The sequence below is a fragment of the Anolis carolinensis genome, chromosome 2, assembly GCF_035594765.1.
Source record: "Anolis carolinensis isolate JA03-04 chromosome 2, rAnoCar3.1.pri, whole genome shotgun sequence".
Taxonomy (NCBI): domain Eukaryota; kingdom Metazoa; phylum Chordata; class Lepidosauria; order Squamata; family Dactyloidae; genus Anolis; species Anolis carolinensis.
In genome coordinates this window covers 178,972,811-178,987,250 of record NC_085842.1, presented here as the reverse complement: position 1 = coordinate 178,987,250, position 14,440 = coordinate 178,972,811, and the positions used below count along the sequence as shown (strand labels likewise).

Below are 14,440 nucleotides of genomic sequence, written 5' to 3'. Positions count from 1 at the left end.
TGGAACCGGATGCAATACAAGTGCAATCATGAGTGATAAGTGATGATTGGAACCTAGGCTTGACTAGCTTTTCAGCTGGACAAACTGATAGTCAATTCTGTCCCTTTATATGTGAAAATGTACCTGCATCATTGTCCAGTTCTTCTGAGAAGTCTGAAAAATAAAGTCAGATTTCAGGGATAGGATTGGTCAACTCTTTGAGAAGCAAGACCCCTTTAAGTGACTTCCTCAGAGATTGTTTTCCCAGGAGTCTGAATCCAGTTCATGGAGTTTCTCCATTGTGGTCGCTGTGAAATTGCATGCATGGTATTGCCTGCACAGTGAGTTTCAGAATCTTCACCAGCATGACCAATGGTTAAAGATCTAAGAACTGGTGGCCTGTATCTGACAGGTCCACATGGGCTCTCTACCCCTCTTTAGCCTATTTTCACTGGCAGTTGGTCTGTATGTCCCTTTATAACCCCAAATGGTCACCATCCCATTCATAAGGCATTGTTTGCTTAGAATTCCCAGGATAGCTCCTTTACTTTGGTTTGCTTTCCAGCTACCAGAAAGAGCCAGCTACAATGGGCCAAACTTCAAGCTTCCCTTGTCATGAAGGTAAGTGATTAGCTGCTGTATACAAACTCATGTATAAGTCAACCACATGTATAAGTTGAGGGCAGTTTGGGGGTCAGAGTTATGAATGTTTATATGAATTGTGGGCAGGTCAAGGGTAGAAACATATTCTTTAACTATATTTCCTTTTGAATTGTATTTCCTGTAATCCTTCACCAGGGTTGTCTGGGTGAAAAACAGGACTGGGATCCTGTAGCTTTATTGGTGCCTTAGAAGAGAACATTTCAGCAGGTGTTATCTATATATATAAAATGTAATGTTCGTTCGTGGGCACAACATAACTCAAAAACCACTGAACGAATAGACACAAAATTTGGACACAATACACCTATCAATTCAACGAGTTACCATCACTCATAAAAACTGAATAAAACACAAGGACTTAATAATCCAAAAAAGCTAAAAGACAATATTGTGCATGCGCGAAAGATCTCCCCGGCCCCGCCCCACTCCTGCACGAGGGAAAAAACCCACCAAGCAGCCGAGATAGGAGCTACTGCCCCTCCCTCCCTCCCTCTGTGTGAAGAGGAACTGCAGCTGATGATGCTAAGAAGAGAAGAAGGGAGGGAGGGAAAGAGGGAAGAAATGAAGGAGGGAAAGGGGAAAAGAAAGATGCAGAGAAGGAGGGAGGGAGGTATGAGGTAGGTCAGGGGAAAAAGAGGACCAAACATAATGCCAGGAGCTTAGCAAGCCTTGGCAAGTCCTCCATTGTTGAAGCCATATCCATAGGACAAGAATAATAATACAGTAGAGTCTCACTTATCCAAGCTAAACGGGCCGGCAGAAGCTTGGATAAGCGAATATCTTGGATAATAAGGAGGGATTAAGGAAATGCCTATTAAACATCAAATTAGGTTATGGTTTTACAAATTAAGCACCAAAACATCATGTTATACAACAAATTTGACAGAAAAAGTAGTTAAATACACAGTAATGTTATGTTGTAATTACTGTATTTATGAACTTAGCACCAAAATATCACGATATATTGAAAACATTGACTACAAAAATGGCTTGGATAATCCAGAGGCTTGGATAAGCGAGACTTGCATAAGTGAGTCTCTACTGTACTAATAACGCAGATGGGAGAAATGGGAAGGGCTACCTTTTCATTTCAATAATAGAAGACTGGATGACAACACTGCAACAATTTAAAGAATTCTATGACAATCACAAAAAACACACGCTTCATGTTCCTGGGTTATAAATGTGTGTGAAGAGAAACCTTTGCTCCTGCTGCTGCTTATGCTAAGGTGGGAGGGAAACAGGGAAGAAATGAAAGAGGAAGGAAAGAAAGAGGTAGAGAAGGAAGGAAGGAAGGAAGGAAGGAAGGAAGGAAGGAAGGAAGGAAGGAAGGAAGGAAGGAAGGAAGGAAGGAAGGAAGGAAGGAAAAATTACATTTATTCAAACCCAGTTCTTTCTCATTTAGTTCATTTCCATTAAACCACACACGACCACAGCAACATGTGGCTGGGTACAACTAGTTGTTATATAAGCAGGAACCCTGACTAGTGTTTCACCAGGCAACTCCATCTTTCCCCACTGGCTCTCCTGACTAATATCTAGAGAACATTGTCTGCATGCATAATTTACATAAAGGGTGGGAACTATGCCACCCAAAGGTTTCATGTGGCCCACCAAAAACCCCATCTCCCCTCACCTCCCATCCCATTTCCCAAATCAAGAAATTATTGATAGGTCCTCTCCAGATGACGGACACTAAAACTGCACATTTGGGAAAGCTTTTAAAGAAATGAAATGTGCTACTTTCACCACCATCCCACTGCTCCTGTTAATATCTCTGACAGCAGAGTTACCTGAAAAGTCTTCATAATCCAGGTTTTCTGAGAAGGAAACAAACAAGCAAGAGCTGAGAGGTTGAATGATTTGGAAAACAAAGAGACTTGTGGCACCTTAAAGATTTAATAAATTTCCTGACTATATTACTGTACGTTGTTTTTGCAACAGATATCTTTGGTACCTTTTTTGATTGCATATAACACAACAATAAAGTTGACAACAGAAACAGTGATCCACAAATAGTCAAATCCTTAAATGCTTAATCCTCAGGTGTAGAGGGACAACTATAGTCTGTGTAAGTACGTTTAGTGCTTAATTTGTCATGATTAATGACATCAATGGGGCCACGTTGGCGCATCAGGTTAAACCGCTGAGCTGCGGAACTTGCTGACCAAAAGGTTGGCGGTTCGAACCGGGGAGTAGAATGAGCTCCCACTGTCAGCTCCAACTTCTGCCAATCTAGCAGTTTGAAAACATGCAAATGTGAGTTGATCAATAGGTACCACTCCGGCAGGAAGGTAACGGTGCTCCATGCAGTCATGCCAGCCACATGACCTTGGAGGTGTCTACGGACAATGCCAGCTCTTTGGCTTAGAAATGGAGATGAGCACCAACCCCTAGAGTCGGACACAATTAGACTTAATGTCAAGGGGAAACCTTTACCTTTTAATGACATCAATAGTGGCTGCCCCTTGAAATACCACCATGGCCTGTCTCTTGTGACATACAGAGAGTCATTTCCAGATCTTAGATTTGGACACTGAAATCTCAGATTAGTTTGCCTTTATAACCTTATGTTTATAGCTTATTTCTGTTTGGAGATGCCACTATAATGAACCTTCTTTCTAGCCTGACCACTTTCCCAGTGGAGTGAAGGAGAATGGGAGAACCATCAACACCTATGAATAGCTTAAGAAGAGGAAAGATAGACTTTACACCTCAGGGAAAACAAAAATGAAGAGCTACTTCTCCTATTGTTTGTACCCACCTGGGTGTCTCCGGGATGTAATAAAACTATACACAGCTGGTGGGTTTAAGGATTCCACATACTCCATGTCCAGATCGGTGGCTGAACGTAACTCGGACTCACTGGGTAGGAGGAGGAGGCTGATGTCGGAGGCAGGTGTAGTGCTGCTAGGGACATGTCCAGGGCCTTGTGACCCCATTCTTTCTGTTGCTGAGAATGTAATTTCAGCTGCTGGCCCCCATAGAGTAGTGCTGTTATGTGGTGGCTTCTCTGTGTTCATTTCTGCAGCAGGGTCACCCTTGGGAGACGTCTTACTCCAGGCCATGTTCCCTGTCTCCGTTCTGAGAGTACCTTCCTGCCGTTTTGTGTAGCTTTGTTGCTCAGAGGTGGGCTGAGGTGTCACCTGAGGTTGCTCTTGGACACTAGAGTTATTGCCCAATACCTTCACACTGCCAGGGGGGTGCTCTGAAGTGGGTGCCGCATTGGGGATACCGAGCAAGAGCACCTTGGAAATAGCTGTTCCTCTGGTCTCCATCACAGAGTGTGGCTGAACTGTGACCTTAGGTTTTCCAGCCCTGGTGGGAATGGGCTTAGGAGTTTTGAGAGGTGGTTTGGTAGTCTTAGGGGAGGCTGTGGCTCTAGGAGGTTTCGTGGACCCATGTGATACAGCTGGGGTCAGAGACCTGGCAGTCAGTCCTGGAAGCACTGTGGCTTTGGAGCGACTGGGTACCACTTTGGTGCGACTGGATACAGTAGGTGCTGGGGAAATGTAAGGAGTAGGGATTACTGTAGTTGTGACAATGATTGGTGGCAATGTGGCTCTGGCTACTTTAGTAACTTTCTTGGCAGGAGCTGGGGAAGTAGTAGTATGTCTCACTATTCCCTTGACTGCTTTTGTGACCCCTGGAGCACTGGTAGCTCCAACCACAGGGGTAGTAGTTTTGGTCACTTTAGACAACCATGGTGAAGCAGGCATTCCCAAGGCATGAGGAGTGGCCTTAGGACCTTTGGTTACCCCAGGAGGGATGGTAACTTTTGCTGGCTGGGCCTTATCTTTGTGCGCATCTGGCCTCACCACTATCAGAGAGGTGACAGGTGTGACAAAGTTGTACTTGAGAGATAGGTTGGTAGCTTTTTCAGTAAGCAGACGCCGGGTGGCTGTGTCATTGGCTCGGAAACGGGCCTGAAGCAAGTCTTGAATAGTGAAGTAGGCCCAAAGTCTCTGCACAAAGTGGCCGATCTTGCTGGCATCCCCAGAGCAGCCAAAGGGAACTGCTTCTGTGGTGTTGGCCGAAATGTCATTTTCCAGGCTGAGCGGGCCTTCTTGGCCATGCCCTGTGGTGCGTACCCGCAGCTCTGATACTCCTGGCTTCACCTTCCCAGCTACAACAAGCTCAGAACCTTGGAAGTAGTTGGGGAAGAGATTCTGAGTAAGGTCTTGGGCCACTCCATCCAGATAGGCCAGCTCCACATCATACAGCAGAGGGCTGGCAATCTCATCATAGAAACCCTTCAACTGCAAAGTGGCATCAGCATCCTCATATATACGCCGGGCTACGCCACGGTTTTCGAGCGAGAGGCGCCTGAGTAGCCCATAATCAGCATCATCACCAAAGGCCAGACCAAACAGAGAGATGGTGCCCTTTAGAGCCTGCTGAGCATTAGACAGAATGCGGCTGCCAGTTGTCACTCCAGAAGTGGGTTCGCCATCTGTCAGGAAGATGATCAGTGGGATTCTCTGATCCCTCATAATCTTTCCAGCCATTGGAGAGCTGTGGTTGAAAACAGAGGCAGCTGCAAGCAGAGCTGCATTGATGTCGGTCCCTAAGGAGCAAAATGCCAAGGGAGATCAGAAGACCATTGTCTAAAGGAACAGATGATTAAGCATGTCTGGGTATCATTACTATACTTATTATTTCGTATTTCCATTTATACTCCAACTCTTTTCCAATGATCTCAAGATCTCCACCAGAGAAGGGGTGGGGGATAAATGTAAAAAACCAACCAACCAACCGATCTCCACTGTCCTTTGTCCTAACAATCACCTTGAGAGTTCAGGCTGAGAGGGATTGACTCGTCTAAATAGCGACTAAAATTGGGATCTCCTAAATCCTGGTTCTACAGGAGGTTATCAGTTTTGAAAGGTGAGTGTTGGCAACTTGTATCTACTCTAGCCTAGGCTCCTACAAGTAAGAATGGGAAATCCAGAAAGCTGAATGAAAGTATTCCCTAGCACAGTGGTCCTCAACCTGGGATCCCCAGGTGTTTTGGCCTACAACTCCCAGAAATCCCAGCCAGTTTACCAGCTGTTAGGATTTCTGAGAGTTGAATGCCAAAACATCTGGGGACCCACAGGTTGAGAATCACTGCCCTAGCATGACTAAGGGACCTTCCTGCCCACCATGATTCCCATGACCTTCTTGGTCTGAACTCACATCCATCCGCTTCCATCTTGCTGACGTAATCCTTGGCCTTTTTGATGTTTTGTGGAGTAGCTTGTATGGATTGGCTGGGTTTCCACACATTCACTGTGTCAGAGAAAGTAACAATGTTGAAGAAGTCATCTTGGTGAAGGTCACTTAGGATGACATGCATTGCCTTCTTGGTCTGTAAAGCAGGGGAAAGGGATTATGTTACTCAAAAGCTCCAAAAGGATTCTTACATCAGCCTTCTACAACTTGGTGGGTGTACAACATCATTCATTCACAACTGGCAAGGAAGGTACACCTATCGTAGTAAGGTAAAGGTTTCCCCTGACGTTAAGTCCAGTCGTATTTGACTCTGGGGGTTGGTGCTCATCTCCATTTCTAAGCCGAAGAGCCAGCGTTGTCCATAGACATCTCCAGGTCATGTGGCCAGCATGACTGCATGGAGCACCCTTACCTTCCCGCCGGAGCGGTACCTATTGATCTACTCACATTTGCATGTTTTCGAACTGCTAGGTTGGCAGGAGCTGGGGCTAACAGCAGGCGCTCATTCCACTCCCGGGATTTGAACCTGGGACCTTTTGGTCCACAAGTTCAGCAGCTCAGCGCTTTAACACACTGTGCTACCAGGAGCCCCTACATCTATCATAAGAGGGTATTCATTTTGAGTAGGCTTATTTACATAATTCCCAAAAGGAAAGTGACTATTCTTGGTACCTTTTGGATCACAAAGTCCATGATGCTGTAAGACTTTCCCATATGCTAGACATGCAAGGGATGTAGTACCTATATTTCAATCATTTGTATTCCCTCCCATTCATTCTTGACATGAAATTTCTCCAGTTCTAGCTACACTTCTCTCATCCCACATGCAATCTCTACACCTTTAAGTTTTTGCCTACTCATGGCTCACCTGTTTCATCTTTGTGCCATACATGGAACCGCTGATATCAATAACAAACACTACGTCCTTCTGGACTGGTGGTAATCCCCTTGGAGCAAAGTAGTGAACAAAATAGCCATTGTAGATCTGAGAGGCAGAAAAGGGATAGAACAGTCATCATGGGGAGGAAAAGGAAGAGTTCAATGAAACATTCGATCACCTGGATGATTTATTTAGTGAAAGAAGATGAACCTGCCTTGCCTACTGTCTGGATGAGTCATATCATGGCTTCTTAAACTTTTCCACTCATGACCCCTTTTTGGACAAATAAATTGTTGTATGACCCTGGATCTATAGGTATATAAAGTAGCTACAAAACCCAAACATTTACTGACAACAATTCAGCATTTGTAAGTCTTCCGAAACAGGCTGATGTTGCTTTTATGAAGTCACTTGATGCATTTTCTGCAGAGTCCTCTGTAAACACTGCACAACAAATTCATGTAAATGTTTGTAACAGCCACTACCCCTCTATTCTGCCTTGGTCAGACCACACCTGGAATACTGTGTCCAATTCTGGGCACCGCAATTGAAAGGAGATGTTAACAAGCTGGAAAGTGTCCAGAGGAGGGCAACTAAAATGATCAAGGGTCTGGAGAACAAGCTCTATGAGGAGCGGCTTAAAGAGCTGGGCATGTTTAGCATACAGAAAAGAAGGCTGAGAGGAGACATGATAGCCATGTATAAATATGTGAGGGGAAGTCATAGGGAGGAGGGAGTAAGATTGTTTTTTGCTGCCCTGGAGACTAGGATGCAGAACAATTGCTTCAAACTGTTAATGTGGGATTTGTGTATTGATAGTGTTTAAATGCAATTTGTGTCTTGGTTTGTATTGCATACTGATTGCATCATCCAGAGTGTACTATAGTCTGGAAAGAGTTAATTGCTGAGAAGCTGTGATGACCTTGATGTGTGGCTGGAGCTGGGGAGTATCCAGACACAAGTGTGTGTGTGCATTACTGATTATATCAGTTCTGTTCTGTTCTGTTCTGTCTGCCTAGAGTGAGAATCCTGTGTCTATTGTCTGCAAGTCTGTTTGTCTTGTACAGTAAAACTTTGTATATAGTTTTACCATCGTCTCTGATGTCTCTTCGTTCTCCATTCCACTGACTCCATCCAAATACTGCTGCGCTGCGTAAATTACTCTGACACAAACTACAGGAAAGGAAATTCCACCAGAACATTAGGAAGAACTTTCTCACTGTGAGAGCTGTTCAGCAGTGGAACTCTCTGCCCCGTAGTGTGGTTGAGGAGTGTGGTTCAGAGTACAACACTCTGAAAACAGGGGAATTCCAGGCATGAAACAATTAAGGCCAGCTAAGACCTCCCAACAAAGGATTCACCTAGGCAGGAAACAGCCAGGCCTTGAATCTGCAAGGCCATTAAATGCTAATCAAGGTGGTTAATTGCAACATTCACACTTTCCTTCAGCAGAAAAGAGTTCTTTCTCCCACACTGGACCTTCCAAAGATATATAAACCTCACTAGCCTGGTTTCCAATATACTGCACAACTTCTAAGGATGCCTGCCATAGATGTGGATGAAACATCAGGAGAGAATGCTTCTGGAACATGGCCATACAGCCCGGAAAACTCACAGCAACCCACTGGGGATAAAGCTTCAATGGCAATACCTTTTCCCCATAATAACTCTTTCAAGAGTGAATTTCCCTTTTGAGGGGTAGATTTCTCTCATTTCCTGTTGTCTCACCCCCTCTCCTAACTATGAGTTATTTGTAAGTTAGATATTTGTAACTAGGGGACTGTCTGTATATATGTTGTAAGTTTGCAGGAATGCAGACAAGAAGGTATTTTGGTGAAGTATTCAGCTCCCTAAAAATCACAGCTCGTTTCCTTCTTTTCTGATATTCAGAATGTTTAATTTTTCCCAGTTCACCATCGTTTCCCTAACCTGTACATCGCCTGCAACATCTGGCATGGCCACGTCATACTGCACCACAAAGTCACCCATGATTCCCGAGCTTGAGAACGCTGCCTGTTCTTGGGGTGTGGGGTTGAACACAATCCAAGCACAGTGTGTTCCTTTCTCCACCCGAGTGGATGGTGGCACGTCAGCATCCCCTGTGAAAATAAAATGCATCAGCGGGAGCAAGGCCTACTTCACACACAGGAGGCGGCCACACCATTAGGCAGAATTTTGTAAGCAGTTCAGGCAGCAAATATTGGAAAGTAGAGTTTCCCAGCAATTCTTTCCTGAAAGACGGAGACATCAATTGGACATCCACACTGTAATCTGATGTCCTCAGAGGTGGTGAACAACCCTATCCCATTACCACATTTGAATTAAAATATAATTCCTACTAGTCTTGTATTGCTGGAGGGAAATCAGGGCTATAACAGTTATGATTTATTACTCACTAGATGAAGCACCATTGCAAAAAAAACAGTGCATCATGTGTGCATATGTGCCTTCAAGTCATCTGTTGACCTATGATTTTCTTAGGCAAAAAATACTCAGAAGTGGTTTTGCCAGTTCCTCTCTCCCAAATACAGTAGTCTCTCTTATTCAACCTTCGCTTATCCAACGTTTTGGATCATTCAACTCAGTCTGCCTACCGCCAGGATCCACAGCGGTTTCTCTAGGCAGCAAGGACTGAACTTTTTATGAATTTAACTTCTGACAATGTGTTACTGTAAGTTCATTTTATGCAATTCTATCTTTATTTGTAGTCAATTTTTTAGTAGTCAATGTTTTTGTAGACAATGTTTTCCATACATTGCGATGTTTTGGTGCTAAATTCGTAAATACAGTAATTGCTACATAATGTTACTGTGTATTGAACTGCTTTTTCAGTCAATTTGTTGTAAAACATGATGTTTTGGTGCTTAATTTGTAAAATCATAATGTAATTTGAGATTTGATAGGCTTTTCCTTAATTCCTCCTTATTATCCAACATTTTCGCTTACCCAATGTTCTGCCAGGCCGTTGGATAGGTGAGAGACTACTGTATTTCCTGTAGTGCTTGGTATTTTAATGGGTTTCCCATGTAAGTATTTAGCAGGGCTACTTAACTTCCAAAATCAGATGGGATTTGGCTCCAGTCTAATAAATTGTCCCTATAGAACATTTGGGGAAACCTTTCCTATTTTTTTTTAAACTGGGGGATGGTATGTAGCTCACAAGGTACACTTTCTCTACTACTGCAAGGTAGGAGGTTGGACTAAATGGTCCATGTGGTCTCTTCCAACTCTATTATTTTATGATTCTATGATAGTGGTTTCGTGTGGCTATCTGTGGAACTGAATGCCAGCTTCACTTGTCTGGAGCCCTCTCTGCCTGCCACCCTACTCTCTTTGGATAGCAAGAAGATGAAGCCATACCTCGAACAGCATTGGTCAGAAGTCTGCTTGTGCGGAGGGGTAACACGTGGACATAATCAATGCCGGTCCTTTCAGAAATGGTCACTTCCACGCTGAGGTTCCTGACCACCTGTTGTGGCCGGATGTTGATGGCATGCTGATACTTGCCCAAATGCCGCTGCAGCAATTCCTCATAAGTCAGCTCAAAGGCCACCTTGCCTCCAGCCTCCACACTGGTTGATACTCTGAATTTTTCAGTTTCTCGGTCCCTGGGGGGAAAGCATTCCATAGCAGATTTGGTGTCTGAAGCCTCCTAAAACAAAGCTGGTGGGACCAGCAGCCTTCCAGATGTTAGTAGTCTCCAACCCTCATCACTTCCATCCATTCTGGTCCAGTGGCCAGGCATGATAAGAGCTGTAGCCAAGCAACATCTGGAGAACCACAGATTCCCCAGCCCTGTGCTCTCCTTTTTAAAATAATAATAATAACGCTTTATTTATATCTGCCCTATCTCCCCAAGGGGACTCAGAGCAGACCACAGTGCACATATATGGCAAACATTCAATGCCGTTTGGACAGACAGGACATACAGAGAGAAAGGAGGTATGTTATGTCGATGTCCAGCATCAGCGCCTTGGAAATTGTGCTTGAATCCAGCCACAGGGGATGCTATAGCTCCATCCTCTATGACGAAGAGTGAGCCCCCACTAATCTCTCTACTTATAGTTCTCAGCTGTTTTCAAACTGCTTAAGGTAAACAGTGAGCTGGGCTGACTGTCGGGTGCTCAACTCGACCTGGGCTTCGAATTGGCAACCTTTCAATTGGTACATGCTTAACAACTTTAACCACTACTACTACTATAAGTTGAGCATCATTTCTCCAGAATTCTAAAATCCAAAATACTCTGAAATCCAAAATTATCTACAAGGATGGCTGAGATAGTGACACTGTTGCTCTCTGATGGCATGCAACCTTTGTTGTATAAAATCACATTACGACTGTATTTATAAGATGTATATGAAACATAAATGAATTTCATGTTTAGGCCTTGGTCTCATATCCAAGATATATTCCTATGCACATATATGCAAATATCTAAAATCTGGAGGGAATTCCAAAATACTCAAATAAGAGATACTCAACCTATAGTTATTAATCTTCTCTCACATGTTAGCCAATAAATGTTCGCAAGTCAACCTCCTGCTTTTCTTCCTCTATTATCCTGTTTCTAGAGACTATATATATCTGTATCAATATCTATATCTATATATATAATTGACCATAATGGATATATACGTCAAAACCCCAGTCCCAAACCACCCCCACCACCCCATACCTAGATTTACTAATCCCTGTTCATTTAGTCTCAGGGTATACCCAATCATGGTGAAGGCAGTGTATAAATGATAACTCTGAAAAAGAGGAAATTTAACTCTGGAGGATGGCAAGCATGCCATGGGGCAGTGGAGGGAGTGACGACTGAAGGAGGGGGGGTCTTACTTGGTGCCCACATGAGCGGCTGTCTTTCCCTGCCTGCGGGCTTCATCATACATCTTCTTAGCCTGATGTTTCTCCTTCACCTCAGCCACATAGATCTTTTCATTCACGGTTCTGGTTGGTAGGAAAACAATAACACATATAACTAGTCATCACAGACTCCTGGGTAACTGTAAAATAATTGATAAGGAACCATAAAAATTAATATATTAAAAATATTATATATCTCTGGTCTAAAGACACGAACGGCACCAAATCCCATCTGATTCCAGAAACTAAGTAGGATCAACTCTGAATAGTACTTGATAACACCAATACCAGGTTCTGTAGGTCGTATTTTAGAGTAGTGGTTCTCAATCTGTGGGTCCCCAGATGTTTTAGCCCTCAACTCCCAGAAATCCTAACAGCTGGTAAACTGGCTGGGATTTCTGGGAATTGTAGGCCAAAACACCTGGGGACCCACAGGTTTAGAGGTAGCAACTTGCAAAAGCATTTCTGAGTATCCCTTGCCTAAGAAAGCAGTAAGAAAATAAGGGGGTCACGACAAGTCGACAAGCAACTGTGATAAATATGATGCCTGGTTTGAATGAATTTGTATGAAAGGTGTATGACTGGGGCCTACATAGCCTGAAGATACCATTCTAATAATGAAGCCTGGAAATTTGCAAAAGAAAGAAAATGAAAGAAAAACTACTAAAGTTGCTGAACTGCTGACACTGTTGACCAGAGACAAATGATTAACTCTGTGGTGGAAAACAACATGTTTACATTACCAGAGACAATTACTCTTTTAAGTTAAGGGAGTCAAACAATGTTCCTTACCTAAGAAGAAAAGCCAATATCGGTTAGGAAGGAAGAAAAAAACAACATCTGTCTGGAACTGATGGAGTTAGCATGTTTTAGCTGGCAAAACAACTTGTCAGTCATTTACAACTTTTTGGAACAATAACAGCAAGAAATATGTGTTGTTGAAGGCTTTCATGGCCAGAATCGCTGGGTTACTTTTAGTTTTCCGGACTGTATGGCCATGCTGCAGAAGCATTCTCTCCAAACGAGTTGCCTACATCTATGGCAGGCATTCTCAGAGGTTGTGAGGTACCTCACAGCAACCCAGCAAGAAATATGCTATATAAGAGACCTTTTTACTATTCCAAAAGTGTGGTAGATCTACAATGGAACGCAGAGTTTGGTCACCTGCTGCTTTCTCTGAGGGATGGCGGAAGATGGTGTATTTGCAGAAAGACAGATTTGCAAGGAAGCAATCTGGCCTATGTTTGGAGTCTCTTCTCCAGGAGCAGGAAGAAGGGGTGGTAATGTATGCATGAATGAGTGAATGTTTGTGTGCATGTGAATGCTGAGTGAATATACAAATACATATTAAGTTACAATATAGAGGACAACACAGTCAAGACAGTAATGATATCCTGGGCCAAGGACCTAGGTAGGCCAATAGAATTGGATAGCTGGGAGGACAAAGAATTTAAATTCACAATATCTGGATCAATTAGGGAGAATCAATATAAAATGTTTCATAGATGTTACATCACCCCAGCAACATTGGCAAAAATAGATAAATCACAACAAGGTATTTGCTAGAGGTGTAGGAAACAGAACGAGACTTTCATCTATATGTGGTAGACTTGTGCGACCATACAGGGATTTTGGAACAAGGTAATTAAAGAGACAAATAAAATGCTACATAATAAGATTTTTAAAAGCCCAGGATTGTGTCTATTAGGTTTACATAGAGAAAACAATAATCAAAAGGACCAAGAAATATACCAATATAGCTTTGCTGCACAAGATTGACCATAGCCAAAGACTGGAAAGGGGAAAAGGGTTTAACTAAAAAGGATTGAGGGGAGGAATGCGGGAATATATGCTAATGGCCAAAATTACCAATAATAGGAGGAACAAAAGTAATGAGGACATTTTAGAAACATGGAAGTTGGCCATAGCATATCTGAATAGAGAGTCAGTAATATAGAGGAATTTAGGGTTACTATTAACAAGGATCGATATATTGACTTAAAGGCTTCATAGTGCTTCAGGGTTGGAAGTCATGGTGAAGGGTGCATGAGTGTGGGGAAAGGGTTTTCTTTTGTGTGGGATAGGGGTTTTGGGTGCGTGCAAGGTCTGTTGTGTGTAATACGTTTTTATGTCTTTGTTTGAATGTTAGGGTGAACTCTTATATTTAATTTCTTTTAAAAGATGAGTAGACATCTAGATTGAAAATAGTGGATAACATGTAGAAAGAGAAATTCTGTATGTTTTGAATTACTGATAATAATATGTACTTAATGTTAGAATAAAACAGTTGATTGACTAATGTAGATATGCATGTACATTTCAAAAGGATTGTTATTTGACTTTATCTGCTATAATTTGCTGTTTTGTTATGTAACATATCATTAATAAACTGTTTACCCACCAAAAAAAATTGAATGCTTAGTGAAATGTAATATCTCCTTTGTTTGTGTACCCAATGAAGCTATATGTAGTCTGTCTACCTTCTTTCTCTGAATTGCTCTGTGATATACTCTGTCGCACTGAAAATGGAATAAAATAACCTTTTAAATGCTTAAAAAGTACTCATGATACAACTTGAAGGCAAACACCCATACATTTCTGTGAACTAGTACTAGGTACAGAAAATCAAGATTTTCAGAATAAATGGGTTCAGGTGAGCTTCTCAAAGTTATCGGATGAAAATGTGTCTGCCCTAGGAGCTCTCCCAGATTTTGCAGATCCCAGCAACTTGGATTTGGTTACAATTTTCCATGTTTTAACAGGTTTTGTAATCAAGCTAACTGATTATGAACAGGCACAGGTAGGGTTAGGCATGAAAGGCATTAAGAGTAGCTTTA

At 42.7% G+C, this 14,440-nt stretch overlaps 1 protein-coding gene across 4 annotated transcripts in view; it reads right to left on the bottom strand.

Moving 5' to 3' along the window:
- The window catches only part of itih6 (inter-alpha-trypsin inhibitor heavy chain family member 6), a 50,893-nt gene that overhangs the window by 5,691 nt on the left and 30,762 nt on the right, over positions 1-14,440 (bottom strand). For all 4 annotated transcript variants that reach the window (XM_062971181.1, XM_062971180.1, XM_062971182.1 and 1 more), the window contains 8 exons: positions 11,577-11,687; positions 10,097-10,344; positions 8,666-8,835; positions 6,725-6,841; positions 5,821-5,992; positions 3,407-5,209; positions 2,436-2,462; positions 124-153 (listed from right to left, as the gene is read on the bottom strand). In XM_062971181.1, the coding sequence (XP_062827251.1) occupies positions 124-153; positions 2,436-2,462; positions 3,407-5,209; positions 5,821-5,992; positions 6,725-6,841; positions 8,666-8,835; positions 10,097-10,344; positions 11,577-11,687 (2,678 nt within the window). The remainder of the gene's footprint in view (positions 1-123; positions 154-2,435; positions 2,463-3,406; positions 5,210-5,820; positions 5,993-6,724; positions 6,842-8,665; positions 8,836-10,096; positions 10,345-11,576; positions 11,688-14,440) is intronic.